Consider the following 20,897-nt stretch of genomic DNA (forward strand, 5'->3'; position numbering starts at 1 on the left):
TTTCAGTAAAAAGGTTAACAGCCTAACCTTGGTGGTTGCCTGGCTCTAATTTGCAAAACTACCTCCCGTGACAAAGATATGAGAAGTTTGTTTTTCCTCTGGATAAAGCCAATAAGATGGTCACCCCAATTATCAGGTAAAGTTGGGATGAATTCTGTGTGATGTAACAGTTTGTATCCACTTGGCTGTATAAAGGGTAAGATTCCTTTCTGTCTTTGCAGTCTCTCAGTGGACTGCCTGTCATACATACCACAAGTTTCATGCTTATTCAATAATGAAACTGTTCTCTGTCTCTGTCACCTTTTGGAGAGGTTTTCTGGGTTACAAAAAGATTTTGTCTTTTAATTATATTTCCCCAATAATAATCAATGTAGATATTTTCTTGAGCATGGGACCAACAGAGGACAAACTCATGGAAAGACATTTTCAAGCCTGCAGTCATTAAATACAACGTGCAACCTGGATTTTCAGACAATCTTATGTTACTGGATCTATGTTACTGGTATGCAACCCATCTTCAATCTCTCAGGTGCTCTAAGAAAAAAAAATTTGAATTTTTCCTGGAATTTTTCTGTTTCTATCATGTGTTCCTTCAACCAAAATCAATTAGTAGTAACCTGCTTAATCCCATTGTGGAGAAAAAATCACTCAGTGGTTATGAAGTTACTTTAGCATATGCTGTGGCGTGCCCAAATCCACCTTCAGTACTGAGCCCTTGCTCCCTAGATGCTGGGAGTATGAGTTGTCTCAGAAACTGCCCTCAGCCAAAGAGCACCATCTTGTCCAAAGTCAGGTTCACTCCCTGAGAGCAGCCTGCATCCAGTGACTATAGACTGTAGACTGGGTGGGGGTGGGGGGAGAAGCAGGGAATCCTGGTCACTAGAGACAACTCTGAAAGTCATCCTAAGATTGCTGAAAACTCTAATGCAACATCACAATTCAACTTTGGCCCAGTTCTGTTTCCCTCACTCTTCTCAGGTGCTGTTCCCAAGTACAGGTCCCAAAAAAACTCCTGCATGCAAATGTCAGAGTCTGTTTCCTGAGGAACTCAATTTGAAACACTCACCCAGTTGAAAATTTTTCCAAATGTCAAGCAGTTACCTACCTACATCTGAGAATGCCATAGTAAAACATGACAAACATAAGCTAGTGTTTCTTGATACCCTCTTACAATACAGGAGCTATATTTAGACAGGGCTGCCACTGGCCCATTGAGCACCTTTTTATGAATTAGAAAAAAGGTTCTTTCATTGAATGGATGGGACCCGGTGGCTATATGATAATGTGAGTTGAGCAGCAAGGGCCAGGTTTCAGCCTAGTCACTCCTTTGACCATATACTGTTATGCATTGAATAATCTACACAACAGCACATGGTGGCCTATCAGGTACAAAATATCAGAGTACACCAAGGCAGCAACTGCCCACTACTCAGACACAGTGTGGTTGCTGGAGTAGAATGAGCAAGTGACAATTCAACACATGTTTATATATATAGATGTTTGAAACATCACGGAGAAAGAACACTAGGAGAATGATATGATGTATTGCCAAGAAGCCTAAGGGTATAAGAAAAATTCATTAAAAGGTGTCATGATTGTAGCTGTGAAAATACCTCATGCATTTGACGGAAATCAGAATGTCACCCAAAATATGCCTCTTCAACATACTAATTATTTAGATTTGAAAGCAATGAAGAAGCAGTCAATGTATAACAAGCTCCCCCTTTTTCTGCCTAAAGGGAGGAAATTAATTCTCCTTTTACTGGAGACAGATTCTTTCTAGTCCAGAGACGGTACCAGAAGAATCTGCAAACAAACCTTGTTAAACCAACCCTTACCTTCCTCATTAATTTTTCACCATTTACTATCTCTAGCCCAAATCCTTTTGTCTTGTCAATTCTTCATAAACCTATTGTTTCTTTGTCTAAGGTGTAAAAGCTTCCAGTACTAGTTACTTCTACGGGTCTTCATTCTTTTGTGAAGGCTTCTATGTTAATGTGACAATTCAATAAAATTTGTATCCTTTTTCTCCTGTTAATGTCTTTGTCAGTTTAATTTTCAGGCCCAGCCAAGGATCCTAAGGTTGAGGAAAACTTTTTCCTCCCTTACAGATCAAATCTAAGAATGAGAAAAGAATGAAAAGAGGATAAAAACCAGCAAAGTTAGTGGTCAGGAGGTGAAAGCAGGTTAGGATAAAATAAAGGGGCAAGCCAAGGCAAACACCGTAGGACCGAGGCTACAACCGAACGATGAGTTCTGGGTAACCATACTTGTACTAAAGGCTTGCTTTGTGTGTCTTATTTTTGTATACAGTAGTATTATTTGCTCTTAGAGAAATATCTGAGAATGTTCAAAAGATTCTGCAAGTGAGATGTTCCAAACATAAGGTCTTCCCCTAAGAAGCAATTGAAAATGTGTATAATTATCAAACCATACTTTGTGAGTGAATCAAGATGAAGGTTCTCTGGCAATGATTGATTGTTCTTCACTTTCAGTCCAGAGGAAGAATAAAATAGTAAGTGGAGGGTGGAGTGAAAATTGTCTGTTCATTTGGCCTCTTATTCTATAAATACTTACTGAGTTCCTACCTTATGCTGCACAATAGATTCTATATTGTATATTCGTGTGACTAAGTAGTTACTCAAAGTAAACAGCATAATCAAATAAACCAGTTAATTTTTGTGAGGAATTTTCCAATAAATCTGATTTTGCTTTAGTCTAGACTATTTCTGTAACATCCTCTCAACATGTAAATACTGTATTACTTGTAGAGGAAAAGGAAATCTGACCTCTTGGCTTCCTTACGGCAGATTTCTTTCCAATCCCTCACCTCTCCTATTTCAAATACCCAGCCATTACGGAGAAAAAGAAAGCACCTAATAATCCTCCAAAATACAACAAGAGGTTAATAGAACTTGGGACAAAAAAGAAAGAAAATGGAAGCAGAGGAATCTTTTAAACATGGTTTTTCATGTTGCTTTATCTACCAAGTTAAGTCACTCCTCGGTCTGGGGTATCTCTGCACCTAGAAACTCTTCTATGCTTCCACTTAGCACAAGAAGTGTATAAATTTTCTTTTTACTTAGCTCATTTTCCCACTAGACCACAGGCTAAGGAGGGCAAGAACCAGGTCTTAATCACCGCCATATCCCTGCCTTAAAGGCTGGTCCAAAGGAGGTTCGCAAATGGTCATCTAGGTCTATAAGCTCAAGAAGGCATCCAAAGGGTTATTAAGGAAAGGAATGCCGAAAATGGGCATCTGGAGTTAGATCTGTAGCTAGAAAACTTAAGAGGCAGGAACAGGAGAATTGCCAGTAAGGGAAGGCAAACAAGAGGGAGGGTAAAGCTTAGGTAAATCCTTGAAACGAGAACTATGCTCTGATAGACTGTGAAGAGAAAAGATGAGAGACACTGGGATGCCAGCATGACACATAAGGAAATGGGATACTTAGGTCTGCAATTTGTTACGCGTTGGACTCTAATATTTATCTTTGTCAATGACATCTCCAGTATCTGAAACTTGAGACTTCTGAATGTCCCTCACCAATCCCGTCTATCACTGTCCATGCCCAACAGTCTCCAATCCTCTCTAGTTTCTCCTTAACTCTTTCACAGTATTTTATTCTCACTGCTGCCTCCTCTGTTCAAGTCCCCATTACTAGATACTAGAGTAGTATCTTCCTAATTCTATTCTGTTTCCAGTCCCTTAAAAAGTGTTTTCTGGTCTGAGACTATCCTTCTAAATTTTGACTCTCATTATATAAATTCCTGACTCGATAACCTTCAATGGCCCCCTTTTTGCAAAGACCTCCAGAATAAAATTCTAAGTCCTTAATACATGGTATAAATAACATGGCACAGTGCACTGCATATGAATCAAACTTAAAACTGCATTTAATATGCATGTATACGTATAACTGAATTGCTTTGCTGTACACCTGAAACTAACTGTAAAACTCAACTACACTGCAATAAAAAATAAGAATAAAAAATTGCATTTACCACTTTCTAGAAATGTAACTAAATGCGTCACTCTTACCTCTGTAGTGCTCCGATTGCCAGAAAAACAAAGAATGATAACTAAGATTTTAAAAGAATGTGCCTGGCCCAGTGCTGGGTACATAACAGGGGCTCAAATTCTTTCCTCACATTCCCCCCCAGATCAGCATTTCGGCTCTGATGGTGCCCTTACCCAGCCCAGGACACTGTGCTCCACAAAGCTGTCTCCTGTGCTCCCACAGGTCTTTGATCATAGTTCATACCACTTACCTTATTCTGCACGCATCCCATTTATTATAAGCATATTTAGGTATAATTATTATTTTGAGATATTAGCCTTTTCTCCCCTTCTAGACTGAAAACACATCAAGGACAGAGGTTTGATCTAGTTCATCTTCTGATATCTCATAGCATATAGTATTATGTACTGAACTTAATAGGAACTCTATAAACACATACCAAGTTGAATTGTATAACTTTACATGATCTACCCAAGTTTTAAAATATTCTTTTATATAGTAATAACTACACAAATCTATCATTACTACTGGGGAAAAAATGCCAAAAGATCAGTTCTAGTGTTATTGAACAGCAAAATTATTCTGTTCTGGAATGAGTTTTAGTTTGAACGGGTTTGTATTCTGTTTCCACAGAAACTAAAACATGAGAAAATGAGCCTAAATTGCATGCACACATGTACAATAACTTTTAGGATATTTTAGCTGAACTGTATTCAGTGAAAAAAATTGTTTCCCATTTTACTTTTGATAAATAATATGAAGATCTAATCTTTAAACAAGTTAAAAATTAGATATATAATATCATTTTTAAGTCTATCATGAAAGTAAAATAACTCAAAAGTCAAACTTTTACAATAGAGAATATAAAAGTCATTACTGATGTAACTTTTAACAACTGTTGCTGCTAATTCTTTAAAAATAGACGTCAAAATGGTTAAGATCATGACGTGTTGTCAGAGAGACCCCTGGTTAAATCCATAGCTTTAGATCTTGACCTAATTACTTAACCTCCAAATGTACAGTTTCTCACCTGTAATATGAAGATAATAGAAGTATCTATCTGAAGGGCTTCTGTGTGAATGAAATTAGATGATACTGACTGTGAAGCACTGTGCCTTGCACAAAGTGTGCCCTTCATAAATGGTAGCTATAATCATCATTATTACAGAAGTCTACCTAGTTGTAATTATTTAATACTCAGTTATATATTTTTTATATATTATAAATAAAATATGTGATAATGGTGATATATATATAATATATATTATATATATAAATCGCAGCTACCCTTTAGAAATATTTTTTGCAAAGCAGTCTTCTTTCAAAGGAGATCCCAAGGCTGCTGGCGGCTGGAGCCACTCCAGCCAAGTCGCGCCGCGCAGTCCTCACCCCTCGGGCGCGCGGGTGGCTCCGTCGCGGGCCGGCTCCCGAGGTTGTGCGGCGGCCAGGCGGTGCTCAGCGGGCGCGGGCCTGGGGCGGGCGGCGAGTCCCAGCCAAGCCGCCCGCGCCGCCCCGCCCGCTCGGCGGGGATGAGTGACGGCGACAACAGGTGCAGCGCCGCGTCCGCGGCTTCTCAGGAGCCCCCGAGTTTGGCGCGTCAGGCCCCGGGGGTCAGACTTTGACTCTGCAAACTGACCTCCCCGCCCCGCACCAGCCTTCCGAAGTCGCCCCTCAACCGGCTTTTCGCACCTTAGTGAAGCCGGAGGTCACCTCCACCTCTCGAAACCCACCAGACCCCGAGGCCAACTTTTCTCCAACGGGGAGGAGGGAAAGGCGTGCGGTGCATGGAGCCTTGCAGAACCGTTCGTTCTCTCCTCCCCAGCCGTCTGAAAGCAGGCAAGAGTGGCCCCAGAACCGAGTCCTCGATCCGCACACTCCACGCACGCCCCGACCTGCCGCACGCTCAGCCCCTGAGACAGCTCAGCTTGACGACCACGGGCCACCGCCGAAACTTGCCCGCCCGCGCCCCTCCCCGCCTTGCGGCGCCCGCCCGCACCGCCGCCCGCGGCCCGAGGCGACGTCGTCTGCCCCTCCCACCACCCCCAGTGGCAGGTTCAGGCCCCGGGTCCGAGCCTGCGCCCCTGCAGCTGCCACCGCCGCCGTCGCCGCCAGGGGGAGTCTCTGTCGAGAAACGTGGTGTGGCTTCCTGGGTGTGAAGGTACTTTGAAATTTTAGGCTTCGGTTCCTTTCCCCCGGATTTTGAGGAGTGGAAAGGAAGATGGAGACCGAGTCCCGAGCGGTGAGTACGGCGGTAGGGCCTTGGGCCTTGCGCCCCAGGGTAGCGGAGCCGGGAGAAGGAGCAACGTGGACTCCGTCCATGAGGGGCTGGAAGGGCGAGTCTATAGCCCGTTATTTTGTCGAGAAGGAACGTGGACAGGGAGCCCCATAGACGGCTGGGAAGAGCCGCCAGGCCCCCATCGGGTTGTGTCGTGGGGTGGGGAAGGTGCGGCCCCCGGGCCTGGACTGGGTGTAGACGGGCTGGGGGACCTCGGAAACGGCCGGGAGGTTTCGGGAGGCAGTGGGTGGCTGGACCCTGTGCACCAAGGGGGTCCAGCTAGAGAAAGTTTTCCCGCCGAAACCGGGCTTGGCTGCCTCTTCGACGCTCAGTCCAGCCGGACTCAGCCCAGCTGCCCACGTGGGGAGTTGCCCGAACTGCGGATGCTTCCTCTCCCCTACTGGTCGGCTGAGACCAGAAGGCCTGAGAGACCAGGGAGGGGCGGGGGCCACCTGTGACTAGGTCGTACCTGGGCACTCTAGCACGGGTGCGCGCCTAAGGGAGGCCGAGGAGGCCCGAGGGCAACGTGCCGCCGCGCCTCGCCCAGCCCCGCCCCTCCGGCAGCCAATCAGCGCGCGCCACGCGAGGGCCGAGGGCCGGCTGCACACGAGGCCGGCGTCCGGGTCGGTGCCGTTGAGGGTTCCCGCCACTGCTGCTAGCGGGTTTGCGGGGCAAAATTTCTCGCTGGCTAGCCTTCTTTTCCCTCCCGCACTTTAGTGGGGAGGGGGTGGATCCTCGAGTCAGTGCTCAAGTTCACGATGACCCGAGAGAACCCGAGGAAGTTGTCGCCGCGGCCATTTCCCCCAGCGCGACAACTTGCTGGCCGCGGAGGGGAAGGAGCACGGAGGCCGTGACAGCGACGGTTAGCCCGCCCTCTTCCCGTGGTCTCGTTGGCAAAGTAGTTGATAGATTTCGAGGGTAATTCTCGAGGGGAGGAGGCACTGAGGACACATTACTTTGGAGGAAATTCTGAATAAACTCTTAAGTGCTAGAAGTTTTACTAAGCTAAGGTCCCTTACCTCTTACCTCAAAACAGCACTTTTCTAGGTGCTTTTCATACATTTGCAAAATTATTGCCAGCAGAATTTGAGGCTTTCTTTACTAACTCAGTGAATCGCTGACCTCTGAGGAACTTGGATGTTGCCTCTACCTGAGCCTTGTTACTGCCAAGATTAAATACTTTCAGGGCATTATTTATATTGTGTTCTTAAGCCCACAATCTAATGGTTGTCATATTGTGAGCAGGAAGAAATTATTCGTTTGTTCATTTGTTTTGTAAATATTTACTGAATTCCTGCTAGTATGGTTACTACTTTAGATGCTGCAGTGAACGAAATAGGCAAAACTCCCTCTCTTCGTGAACATTATTACATTATAGTGAAAAGAGACAGACAATAAACATAATAAGTAAATTATATAGTATGTTGGAAAGAGGTTAGTGGTAAAGATAGAAATAAAGCAGTTGGAACCCACAATAGAACAGGAACCTTAGAAACTGGAGAATGAAGGGAGTGGAATGTAAAAAGTTCATGATTTTCTTTCTTCTGTATCGTTTAACTGATTTCTCAAGATTGGAAATAAAGCACTCTGTTCTCTTCTGTTCATGTCATTCCTCTCTCAATGAAAAATAATGGAGTTGACTTATATTTAAACAAATCTGAGAACAAATAAGTTCATCCATTGAATTCATTTTGTTTTTAAGAAGAGAATTTTTTGAAGACTGATTTTTTTTAAGCTTTGCAAATAGGTGGTTTCTACATTCTCTAAACAAACAGGCAGAGAGAAAAGACTGTATCTACTAGAGCTGTTCTGTTATCTCTAGCAATACAAATCCACAGTTGCAAAGTAAAACTGAGCATCCAAGAATCATCCAATCTGGGCACCATGTCTTACAAGTGAAGTGACAAGTTGCAGATAACTTCCAAATGTGATGCTGTTACGTTTGGATTCCCAATTTCTTTAATTAGCAACTACAACATAGCAATTATTAAATATGATGACTCTGTGGTTTAATAGATGTTTTTATGAACTCTCTTACTGAGGAGTGGTTTTTGCCCTTAAGACTAGGTGGAGAATAAGCCCATACGGTGCAGCCTATAGCCCCATAGTCACCACTGACCTAGTCATTTCTCTGTACATCTTGCAGAGATTAATTTAGGGATTATGGTTTTATTGGCCAATGAAGTGAAAGGAGAGCAAATGTGAAAAAGAAAAATCCATTATCTAAGTTGGAAATTCATTGTCATAAATTTGTTTCTCAGAGAATTTAAATTATGAACATCAACCTTTTTGAAACTTGGAGCTTTTTAGTGCATTAGACTATCTTAGAAGTCTGTCTAGAATTCTCAGAAGGAAAATAATTAGCAAGTTCTTAAATTGGTTTCTCTTCAAAATTCTATTCTCAAGTCTTTCTTTTTTCAGATGTACCCTAAGAGTCTTCTATATTGCTATTGTGCAAAGGCTTATATGTTAATATATACTGATTAAAATCTAAGTTAGTTCCCCTGACTTAGAATTGTGAACATATGAATATGTACTGAACTCACTTCTACCTATGTGTTTTAGGTACTTTTTTTTTTTTTTTCAAAATCAGTCCACTTTTCAAATTGACAAGTGCATTTAAAAATTTCACTTTAGAGTTGAAAAATGGTGAACTTGTCAGAGCCTATTTACTTGTCAGTGCCCTTTAGCTAAAAACCATTGTGAACACACTTGTAACTTAATAAAGTTGGATCTTTTGAATTGCTGCAACAAGGAAAAACATACACCATGGGGCCTCTCAGCTTTAAAAGGGTGTTGGAAAGAATTTACTATAGAATTTAGACTTACGTTAAGCACTTTTTTTTGGGAGGGCTTAAGGAAGAAGGCTTTACTCTGAAATTCGTGTTGTTAGGAAGTGGGAGTGATTCTATGATTGGGTATGTTAATTCTTTACCTAGAAGGCAAGAAAAACAGATTGAGGCTAAAGCTGTGATTGATAAAGAAGGAGTAGTCTTATCAGCTAGGATAGAAGGATGTTTAGTCATTCTTGTGGTTTGGACAATGCTTTTGTTTTTGTCACTACACAGACATGATTATGGAATGGTCTTATTTTTTCTCTCTCCGTCACAGTCACAGAGTAGACTTGCCTGATGTTGGTGTTCCGTTAGCAAGAGAACAGCACAGCCTAGCTGTGAGTTCTGGCCAACTCCTAACAACACCAGGGCCTAGTTGGTTGTGCCAGGCCAGTTCCTCGCTGTCCAGGGCTGCTTTTCTCTTTCTCAGACGTCTTTTTAAGTTTAATATTCCTCCTTAATACTTAAAATATTTAAATAGTATATTTAATAATGATTAACTCATGCATGTTTAAGTAATATGTTTAAGATTTAAGATATTCTCTGTAGAGAAGTAGATTCTACATTTCCTATATTTTTGTTTCCCCAAAAAGTTTTTAGCTCTAGTTATAATCTTCCTAATAATAGAATAAAATTGAAATCTAAAATACTGCATTTTGTCAATGACTTATCTTTTTGAAGGATATATGCTTTCAGCCTGCATCAAAACTTATACCCTATGCTAAGAGTTTACAAGAATTTTATTTTACAGCAAACATCAAATCAAATGCAAACAGATTCATTATCTTCATCCCCTAATCCTGTGTCACCTGTGCCTTTGAATAACCCAACAAGTGCCCCAAGATATGGAACAGTGATCCCTAATCGCATCTTCGTAGGAGGCATTGACTTTAAGGTACCTCGTGTATTTTTTTGTATTAGAAGTTATTTTCTCAGAAGTTGTTTCTTTGTGCGGCCATAAAAATAATAACATATTTGCTATTTGCATAATGCTTAGGATGTTTCAAATTGTCTTAATATAAAGAATCTTTTCAACAACAATGTCAGTTAAGTAGAGTGTATATAATTGTCCAATTTCACATACAAGGAAACTGAGATTCATTGGTATTCTATAGGCTCATAGCTACTTCATGACAAAGTGAAAACTAGAATCCTAGATTTCTGACTCATAGCTCCACATTCTTTATTTTACCATACCACACTAACTGTACTTTTTTACATAGTACTCCAGTAGCCCAAATAATGAGTGATTATAATTTTCAAAAGAAGTCTCAATTAAGAGGAAAAATAAAAAAACAGAAAACAGTTTTATGAAATCCTGTTTCTCTATCCCAACTTTTATCTCAGGTTCCTGAGTAACTTCAAAACTTTTTTGTAAATTTCTTTCTATAACGTAATTTAGAATTTGATCACCCAAAAAGCCCTGTGTCCTTGTCAGAATAAAGCATCTTAACAGTAATATGTTTAAATAATGTAATCAGCCAATTTCCCTCTTTCAGAGAGGCACAGTTTGTGAGATGTTATGCAGCACCCCCATGTGGAAGGTGGTAGTAAACACCTATAGGAAAAGCAAGAAGGAAAAGCATGGATATTTTAAGTGGAATACTCTTACTTCCAAGTGGATATATAGAAGGATTTCCAAGCTTATATATTACATATTTGAAATTTATTGAAGAATCGTCTTAATGAAAAAAAAATCCTGTGTGATTAGGGTATGATATTTGACATTTATAATTCACTGTTTTCCCGTAGTCAGTCTCTCACAATTTGAATGGAATCCTGCTCAAGAGAAATGTTACCCTAAATGTATTTGTCAAAATTATGAGTCTTAAGCAAGAATGTGATTGGTGCACTAAAAATAAATTAAGGAAAACAATGTATGAAATGCTCTTTTAGAAAAATATTTTCTTTTTCTATGAAAATTATTAATAGCTGGCCCATAAATATTCAAGTTGAATATTCTTGTTAAGAATTTATTATATTAGCTTATTAAATTTTTTAAATAAACCATCCATAAATGCAATAATTTGTATGGCTAAGTTATTGTAGGTTACTGAAGCCTATCAGCTATAATATGAACTTGGGAAACATTGCTACAATGCAGTCAAAGCTTTAAGGTAACTGCTAGGTTTCCCTCCATCATACTTCTACCTTCCCAAAACTGTAGGTAATTTCTAGCAAGGAAATAGTCTACCATAGTAGCAAGAAGTCTCAAACTTTTAAAAACTCTTCTTTTTAAAACCCTACGGCCCATACCTTTTAATATTTAATCATTTTGAGTTTCTGTCTCCTTACTTTTCAACAAAGAAGTGGAGCTGCAAAATTGAACTACTGATTCTTCTATCAGAGAATAATTTGAATTAATTTGTTTTCAAGTCACTAATAGAAATCTTTATTCTGGCGTTGATTCCATTTTGTGTTTATTGAAATAAGAGGCAGTTAGTTACTCTTTGATTAACCCAGGATTTGTCATCATCCAGTTCAGCACGCTTTAGGTTACTAGCTTGAAACCAGTAAGTAGTGAGGGAGCAGTGGAGCTCAAGCGGTATAGCTCTCTGCTGTTAGGCGTGTTTTTTCCTAGATATATAAAGAAAATCTTTTCTAGGGATATTTAAAGTTCCTCTTGGGAGAAACACTTATAGCTGAACCAGAAACTGAAGTTACAGTGAATTTAGTGTGAATACTCTAGGAAAAGGTGATAAGAGTCTAGTATAAGACTATTTCAGTTAAAACCAGATATGCCAAACCATCTTTGTAGATATCTTGTACGTGACAGTCTAATTATGACTCATTTTTATTTTGAATATCATCATAATGTCTGTATTAGGCTGAAATGTGTATTGAGTACAGATAAAGCATCTAAAACTTTAAATCTTGTAGCCTCTCTGTTATTATCACAAATTGAGTTCAAGTACTTTTGGAAATATATTTCCTTCCTAACACCTTACTTTTCCTGGAGACTATGCTGATTAAAATGGAGTGACTGGTGTAGTCCAGCGTAACCTAGTTCCACTACCATGACTGTGGGCCTCTCTGAACCACAAGAACCAATAGTAATATACCCTTACTATAATTACAGCCATGCCTAATTCAATTTTATTAAAAACTGGCCAACTAGAGAACAAGAATTCCTTTAAATAATGAACTTTCTTTGTAGTTTTTTTACAAATTCAGCTTAAAATTTTTATTGCTATGTTACACTTTAACATAGCTACTGCATAAAGCAAAATACTCATATTGATTTTAATAACCTAGTGGTTTCATGCACTGTTTTTATGAGAGGCATTCTTATATGCATATTATTATCATTTATTACCTTTTTCATCTCCAAAACAAGCATAAGAGTTGTTTCATCATTTATACATTAAAATTTTTTTCATGTTTTCTTTTTATGCCATTAGACAAATGAAAATGATTTAAGAAAATTTTTTTCCCAATATGGGTCTGTAAAAGAAGTGAAGATTGTAAATGACAGAGCCGGAGTGTCCAAAGGGTTAGTATTACTATAGAAAGTACATAGAACTAACAATTGTATTTTTATTGGATTACTAGGTTTTGCATGCTAACTTACTTTGGTTCCATTGTTAAAAACAGAGTTTCATGCCATCTTTCCTCCTACCTTTTGATCTCCTGTTTTGTGTGTGTGTGTGTGTGTGTGCACACATGTGTATTTTGGAGGGAGACACCATAATATTCCTTAATTCGTTGGGAAGTTATTCTTACATAGTCTGAGAGACAGTTCATTGTTAGGAAGTAAGCACATAATATTGAGTAGCTAATGTCCAGTAGCCAAGGAACCAGAAGCTAAAGGAATCTGATACTTTTGGAATTGTATGCCTGCTTTAGACTAAAGAGAACTTTATTTTAAAAAGGCTGACACAAAATAATGTCTGTGGGTTGTGTCTCAAAGACCTAGTTAAGGGACTAATCTGAGAAATATAACTCTAATGAGAATGATTTTTAATTGCTGAATCAAAGAGGATGAAAATTGAGGAAAAAGCAGTAGGATTTGTTTAGAGACCTTAGAGCTATTTCAGTGGATTAATACATACAAAAGCCAAATATCAGAGAAGAAAAAGGTAATTTAACATAGTGTGCTTGCTTAAGAAGTTTGACTGCAAAGTTAAGGAAAGGAAGTCAATGAAGGATTGTGTTTATTTTCTTGAAAAATAAGCAATATATACATATTCATAGGCATAAAAGAAGGGACCAATAAGGATTAAAAATTATATTAGTGGGAAACTACATATAAGTATGACAGGTGGACACTTTAGAAGAGATGGGATCCTGCAGAGAGGTTATTTTTAAACAAATTAAATACTTCCTCAGACTTACAAACAATATTGGGATGAAATGAGATTGTACCTCTTGTATTTGGCTAATAGAATTTGTAATGTCCATTTTTTGTCATTAAAAAGCATACATAGAAATGTAAACTGTATTTTATACTTTTTCCACTGGGTGGTATATGTGTTCTACCAAACAAAAAATAGCATCAAAATATTTCCTTAGCCCTTGTTTAATGTTTAGGCAAATAGAAAAAGAGAAATTTCTTTGCTGGAAAGAGAAAATTCATATATAATATAGAAATTATGAATTGAAGAAGACAGTAAATATTGACTAATTACATAATAGTAATTATGATTTGAAGAAAATAGTAGTTTAGCACTAAGTTATCTAAATAGAGGTTACTTTTTTGGGAGATATACTTTTTATTTCTTTTGTTCCTTTTTATAGGAAGCTATTTTGGCTTTTTGGACATGACATACATTGTGTATTTTTATCTTAATCATATGATTTATATTCTGAAGGTAGCAATTATATATGAAAAGCAGATATAAAGTCTGGGTGTGTTGTACATATTTTAGTTGATTTTATTTGGGAAATATACTAATAGTTGCATTATCAGTTTATATATGCTGATAATAGTAAATAATGCTTGTATTCTCACTTACCAATATAAAAAATTTTATTATGTTGAAATTTTTAATTTTTTTAAAGGTTTTTTCTATTTTGATTTCTATTTAAGCCAAACTTCTGTCATTTTAAAAGGAGACTATTGCTCTGGACTGAAATTTATTGCATCCTAATTTGTAAACCAGAACACAAAACTCTCATGCTTTCCTACCTTACATATAGCTCAGATCTGAAACTGTTACAGTATCCTTGGGGTCTTTTTTTTCTCTTTTAGTCCCCTCACTTTAAGAGGGGGTGATAGTGTTAAGCTGTGAATGATTCACCTAAGTTTTGCATACTGGTGTGCCATAAGAAAATGCTCACTCCTACCATGGCCTATTCTTAAAAAAAATTTTTTTAATCTTAATATAATTCCAATGTAATATTCTAAGAAAATAATTAATGCATTTATTTAGGTATGGTTTCGTCACTTTTGAAACACAAGAAGATGCACAAAAAATTTTACAAGAGGTAAGATCTTTTGGTGTATTTAATTTCATTTTTGGAACTTCTTTCTTTAAAACTAATCCTTTAAGGTATGAATTTAATAGTGGGGTTCCAGTACAATGATCAATTGCTAAATATATGTGTGTGTATATATATATATATATATATATATATACACATATATATATATATATACCTTCTTTGCATCTTAAAATTGACATTAATCTCCCAAAAAATGAATAAAAGAAAGATTAAAGCAAAACTTTATCTGCAAAAAAACAAATTCCAAATGATTATATAAGTATGGTTGTGAAGCTGTAATATAATTTTTCACTTTATTTGCTTAAACTAAGCATTTAGGGATGTATCTTTTCTGAATTGTTAATAGCACTTTAAATTCCTGAAAAACCACTACAAATGTGGATTTCTAGAGTGAAGTTAGCTGAGATTATTTCCCACCTATGAAAAACTTCATATAAACTAAGAGCATTCCTAGAAGAAGTCTGTAGCCTGCAGTTCAGTATAATAACTTTAAATCTGGAAAGCATAACATTTAATTTTTTAAGAAAAAATATTACTTGAATTGTATTTAATTGTCATATGCAGTCAATTCTCATTATTTGTAGTGGTTGTGTTCTATAGTCACCACGTAGCAAATATTGAAGTACTTCTAGAAGAAATCAGGGCTAGGCCTCCGCAAGCTTCTGGTCACAATATCTTCATCAGCCAATCAATACATAACTTTGTTTTATGTGTGTTTCTGTTTAAAGACATTATATTTAATGTGTATTTCTGATTCATTAACATTGAACCCATGGCCAACAGCACTATAACTCATACCTGAATTAAACCCAACTAACAGATTTTTCTCCATTAATGCTCATGACAGTCTCTTTGCACTAGCAACACTAGCCGGCAGGCACTTCAGCACTACACTTGAGGGATATTTTAAATAGCAGAAACACCCGCATAAAGTACAAAAGTGTTAAAAACATGGCACTAAATAGAATATGAAAACGACACTTGTTTACAGTATAAAAGCTGAAACAAGAAAACGTAGTGTCACCCTGTTTGACCTTAGCTGGGACCATTGTGTCAGGTGACTCAAATTTTTCACCTCTCTGCTCACACTAATAACTGGTAAATTGCCAGATGAGAACTTAGGGTCAGAACATTGGAACCAAGATTCACACCCAGATGTTTAAATCCAAAGACTTTGCCCTTTCCATTATGCCCTGATGCTTTCAAAGAATGATAATAAAATAATTTATTTTTTCTTATTTTAGGCTGAAAAACTTAATTATAAGGATAAGAAACTGAACATTGGTCCAGCAATAAGAAAACAACAAGTAGGGATCCCTCGTATGTATTGAGAACTAATGTATTTTTCAATATTTTTGCATTGTTCTTTTTTGAAATACTAGACTTTTGATAGAATTTCATTAAAATATCAAGTTTCTTTCATTTAATAAAGTTATTTTAGTGAATTTGATGGTCAAATGAATAGTTCTCACCACAAATTAATACATACTAGATTGTGGGGTGTGGGGGCTAGGAAAATTTTATATAAATAATGATGTTTAACTATATTCCATATAGTTACATCTTTAAAGGAAAATCATTTATGATAAAAATATAAAGTTACAAAAGTAATTAGAAATAATTAAGAATTACTATTTAGAAAATTTTCTAATTAACAAAGTAATTTAAAATTAGAGTAAAACTACTGAAAGTAAAAATAAAGAACAAATATCAGAACTCTGTATGGTGTGTACTCTAACCCAACCACGTGTAGCATAATTATCAGAAGAAACAGTCCCTAAAGCTTTAGGAATTGGCTAAATTAGGTGCCTTCCGCATATTTTCATAATGCTTTCAACTCTACTCTTTTTTTCTTATTCTTTTGATTTATTAAATTAGACATCTTAACAGTTAACTTTTTACCTATACTATTTTTTAAAATCTCTTAACAGAGTCTTTGATTAGGAGAAACTTCACATAAAATTTGTAACTAAATTTTCATAGTGTCCTAGTGTCTACTGGGATGCTTAAAACATTAGGTAGTTATTGTATATCTGTTAACAAACTAATTGATTGTGCTCATTTGGACTGTTCTGTTTTTGACTTAGAAGTCAACAAATATCAAGTTTAATTTTGGCTTAGTATTTGTTAATTTAGAAGATAACTGCTGTGTCCTCAGTAGATTGATACTCCAAAATGGAATGCACAAATCTGGCAGAATGCTAAATATCTTCAAACTACTATTATTAGTTGCAAGAGTTAAGCTACAAGGAACAGTTCTTTAGCCCATTATCACCAGCAGTAGGAACAAGTAGTACTGTTCCTATTATGACCCACAAGTTGCTAAAAATAGAACATAAATAAGCACTATGCTGAATGCTTTCAAACAGACCAATAGTTATTTAAGAACTATTTGGTGCAAGGGTCAGTGTTACGGGTTTTCATTTATTTCATTTAATCTTTACAGCAACTTGTAAGGTATTGTTTGCTTTATTTTTGTAAATAGTCTTACAAAGGTAAAACCATTGTTTTAGAAACGTTTCAGCTGAAATACTCTTGAATGTAGAGGAGAGTTAATCTGGGCATGCTGTGGGTCTTAATCCAGTGCAGCATACCAGAATTATGAATTTTCTTTAAAGTCTCATGGTTTATGTAAAAACTTCATGCACAATTTTCAGTCTGTTCCATAACATTGTATTGTTTTTTATAATATAAAAATATTTCCTAAAAATAATTGTTCTAATAAAACTGATTGTATAGGAAGATCACCATGTTCAGCTTATGCCTTTTCATATTTCCTGACATACCATCCCATGCCCAAATTTGAGAAGTATGGGGTTAAATAACTTAACCAAATGGTAGCGTTAGCCTTCAAATCCAGGAGAGTTTGACTCCAAAGCTCTTTTTACTTTTCTACGAAGAAATAATAAATATTAAAAGTACATTTACAAAGTACAAAGGATTTTTATCTTCACTTTTTTTCAAATCTGTCATTTCTTTTCCATTTCCATTACCAACATTCGAGTCCCAGCTACTCACTTTGCTTGCCTTAATTACTAGAAAAACCTCCTAACTGGTCTTTCTGAATTCAGTCTTGCTACCTTCCAACCCATCACACACAAAGCAGCCAGAGTGATCTTTCAGAATTGCACATCTTATGTTATTCTCTGCTTATTTTGAGTTGTTCTTCCTTTTTCTTTCCATGTTTTAACCATCTAGCCTTCTTCCAGTTTCAGAACATAACCATTCTCCTGATATACTGTTTTGTTTACCTAGAATGATTTTTGCCATCCCATTCATTCTTTAAAGCTCAGCCCAAAACAAACATCATTTCCTGACAAATGCTACATATATACATACGTATATATTTGAAATGTTCAGCATAGTATCATATACTACCCAGTGTTAATACCCTATACTGCCTCTTCATGTATTTGTCAAAACTGTATTTAATTAATCGTGTAATTAGCTGATGACTGTCTTCCCCACCAGAACCTAACTTCTATGAAGATAGAGGCCATGGCATGCTCAACTTTTTTCTTTTCTCTTTTTGGCTGTGTCACCAGAGCCTAGTTCAATGCCTTGTAATAATAATCACTCAAAATTTATTTATTTAACAGATAAACCTGTGGTTCCTTAATGATCTTTGGAGAGAAATCCATGAATCTCCTGAATTGTGTATAAAATTTTGTTTGAATGTACATACTTCTGAGAAAAGGGTCTGTGACTCTCATCAAATTCTCAAAAGCATTGAATTAAGAACCATTAAAATATGCAGTAACAATACTAGGTGAAATGCAGTGAAAATATAAAAGCTGAGAAGTAATAGTGCTACTTAAAGTGGTAGGCCAATTCTGCTCATAGTGTGGTTTGCAGACACCAACAGTTCACTTGGAATCTGTCAAAACGCAATTCCTCAGACCCTGTCCTAGAATCCTGAATCAAAATCTCTTGAAATGGGGACCTGGAATTTGTATTTTAATAAACTGTCTAGGTTATTACAATGTATTTTAAGTTTTGAGAAATGCTAGTATAGTGGGTGGAGAATTGCCAGTTCAGTAATTTATATAACCTTGCTGGTCAAGTACTTAACTCTAGCTTGGCATATAAAATTTTTAGTCTCCTCCTAATAAAAAATTTCTTTTTTATTTTGGGGAAAGGAGTATACATGACCTGGGAAAAGAGATGAGGACCCAAAATTAGCAACATGAAGATCTGTGGTCATGTTTGCAACAGCAGCAGTTATAGCAAAGGGAGACTAGAGAATAAAAGTTAGTCATAGCATGAGTGAATGCTTGCTGATAGTAGATCCAAAGAACCTGTAGGGTGGAACAAGTGTCCTGAAGAAAGTAGAACTTGTCCAACTTCACTGCCTCTATCATCTTTGACCTTGTACAAATAAAAGGTCAAGGTCTTACTAAGATCTTAGGAACTTCACTACAGTGTCTGGAGTCTTGATGTAACTTTAAATTAAATGTAATTTATATTTGTAAAAATAATGACTTTGCTAATAATAATCTCAGTTAAGTGTTATGTTTCATTATACCGGTATTAAAATCTGAATTGGTAAATTTTTAGCATTCCTTGTTAAACTTGTTTCTTTTTCTTTTACTCACCTTAAGCTAATAAAAGCTCTAAGGTAGTAGGTTTGAAAATATATACTTCAAAGATGTGTTAAGATATGGAATTTTTTAAAAACTTGTAACATTCCATTTTTACTGTAGTTATATTACATGTATTAAGAGAAACATTTTCCAGTGTTCAGAAATTATATTTTTAAATGTTAAACTGAACATTTCAGTTATTACTATTTAATCTTCATTTTAGGTTCTAGCATAATGCCAGCAGCTGGAACAATGTATCTAACAACTTCAACTGGATATCCTTACACTTACCATAATGGTGTTGCTTATTTTCAAACTCCAGAAGTAACTTCTGTTCCACCACCTTGGCCTGTAAGTTATTTCATTTTAGAAGGATTTCCATCTATTACTGTTAAATTTTTTATTTCTGAACTATTTCAACCACAGACAAATACAAATAATAATATAACAGCCATATAGCGACCACTCAGATTTAATAGATGTTAACATTTTGCCATGTTTACTTAAGTTCTTTCAATGGCAGGTGTAAAATATGATAAATTCAAGTAAAGCCTCTTTACCCTCATTATCCTACCCTTTTTTCCTCCTCAGAGGTAACCAGAGTATCTTTCCTGTTTCCTAAAAAAAAAATTGTATATGTTTTTACTACAAATGTAGATAGATATCCTTAAACAATAGATATACAGTGTTCCTTTTGGTGGTTTTTAAATACTATGTACATAACCTAGTTTTTCTATTCAGCACTGTATTTTTGAGATTAAACCATGCTGAGCCTAGTATATCTAGTTCACTTACTTCAATTTTTTATATATTCCATTGTATGAGTATATATTCCCCTGTTCATAGGCATTTTCAGTTTTTTCTATAATCAAGACCACATTGAACATCTAGATTTGGTATATATTGCGTGAGAGCTTATCTAGGACAGTGGTCTTCAAAGTTTCTGCTTATATATCCTCTAAAGTTTTTTGGAAAAATTATGAATACTGTCACTCATTTTTAAGTTGATATCTGAAATTTACCATAATTAAAAATAGTTTGGACATATTAAATATTATAGATTTGCTTTAGGTATATTTTTATAAAACTTTGTAGCTACAGATTTCATTTAAGGAAAATGTCCTATGTGTAGTGATGGATGTTAACTAGACTCATTGTGGTTATCATTTCATTTTTTGTATGTGTATATATATATATGTATATATATATATATATATATATATATATATATATATATATGTATAATCATTATGTTATACTCCTGAAACTAGTATGTCATGTGTCAATTATACCTTAGAAAAATGGAAAAATCTGCTCTATAACTCAGTTAACAAAACCAGTCAACCAAATAAAATTAGTCAATCAAATAAAATTTAGTTTCTATTAGAAAATTATGGCTTTATTTTTAAGTTCAAATAAATGAATTAATATGTATTCCTGTGACCATCACATAATTTATTTTCTTCCCTGGATATGAAATAAGGTACCAACTCCCCCTTAATATTTCTTATATAAGCTCTCTTTTCTTTGCTCTCTCCTATTTCTGAAGGGTATTGCTCTCTTGAATTGTCTATTTGTTTGATGCCCTGTTAGTGTTTACATTCCAGAACAACACATTATAGCAAGATCCAGAATAAGTGTGCCTTTAATAATGAAGGGAAAGAGTAATTGTGAAAGGGGAATTTTGAAAAGAAGAATCCATTTTACACAGATACATTCACAGATCAAATCAGGAAGGAGG

General features: G+C 36.4%; 1 protein-coding gene across 4 annotated transcripts in view; it reads left to right on the top strand.

Annotated features, from left to right (window-relative positions):
- The first annotated feature begins 6,125 nt into the window (after positions 1-6,125).
- The window catches only part of BOLL (boule homolog, RNA binding protein), a 50,453-nt gene continuing 35,681 nt past the window's right edge, over positions 6,126-20,897 (top strand). For 3 of the 4 annotated variants that reach the window (XR_004320076.1, XM_032480119.1, XM_032480120.1), the window contains exons 1-5: positions 9,770-10,023; positions 12,530-12,621; positions 14,501-14,555; positions 15,818-15,893; positions 19,380-19,507. Coding sequence is in view for 3 of the 4 variants with exons in the window: in XM_032480119.1 (XP_032336010.1) it covers positions 9,847-10,023; positions 12,530-12,621; positions 14,501-14,555; positions 15,818-15,893; positions 19,380-19,507 (528 nt within the window). In the remaining variant the exon portion in view is untranslated. Of the gene's footprint in view, positions 6,259-9,769; positions 10,024-12,529; positions 12,622-14,500; positions 14,556-15,817; positions 15,894-19,379; positions 19,508-20,897 lie in introns of those variants that run through there. The other variant, XM_032480121.1, reaches the window with a different exon arrangement.

The sequence above is a fragment of the Camelus ferus genome, chromosome 5, assembly GCF_009834535.1.
Source record: "Camelus ferus isolate YT-003-E chromosome 5, BCGSAC_Cfer_1.0, whole genome shotgun sequence".
NCBI lineage: Eukaryota > Metazoa > Chordata > Mammalia > Artiodactyla > Camelidae > Camelus > Camelus ferus.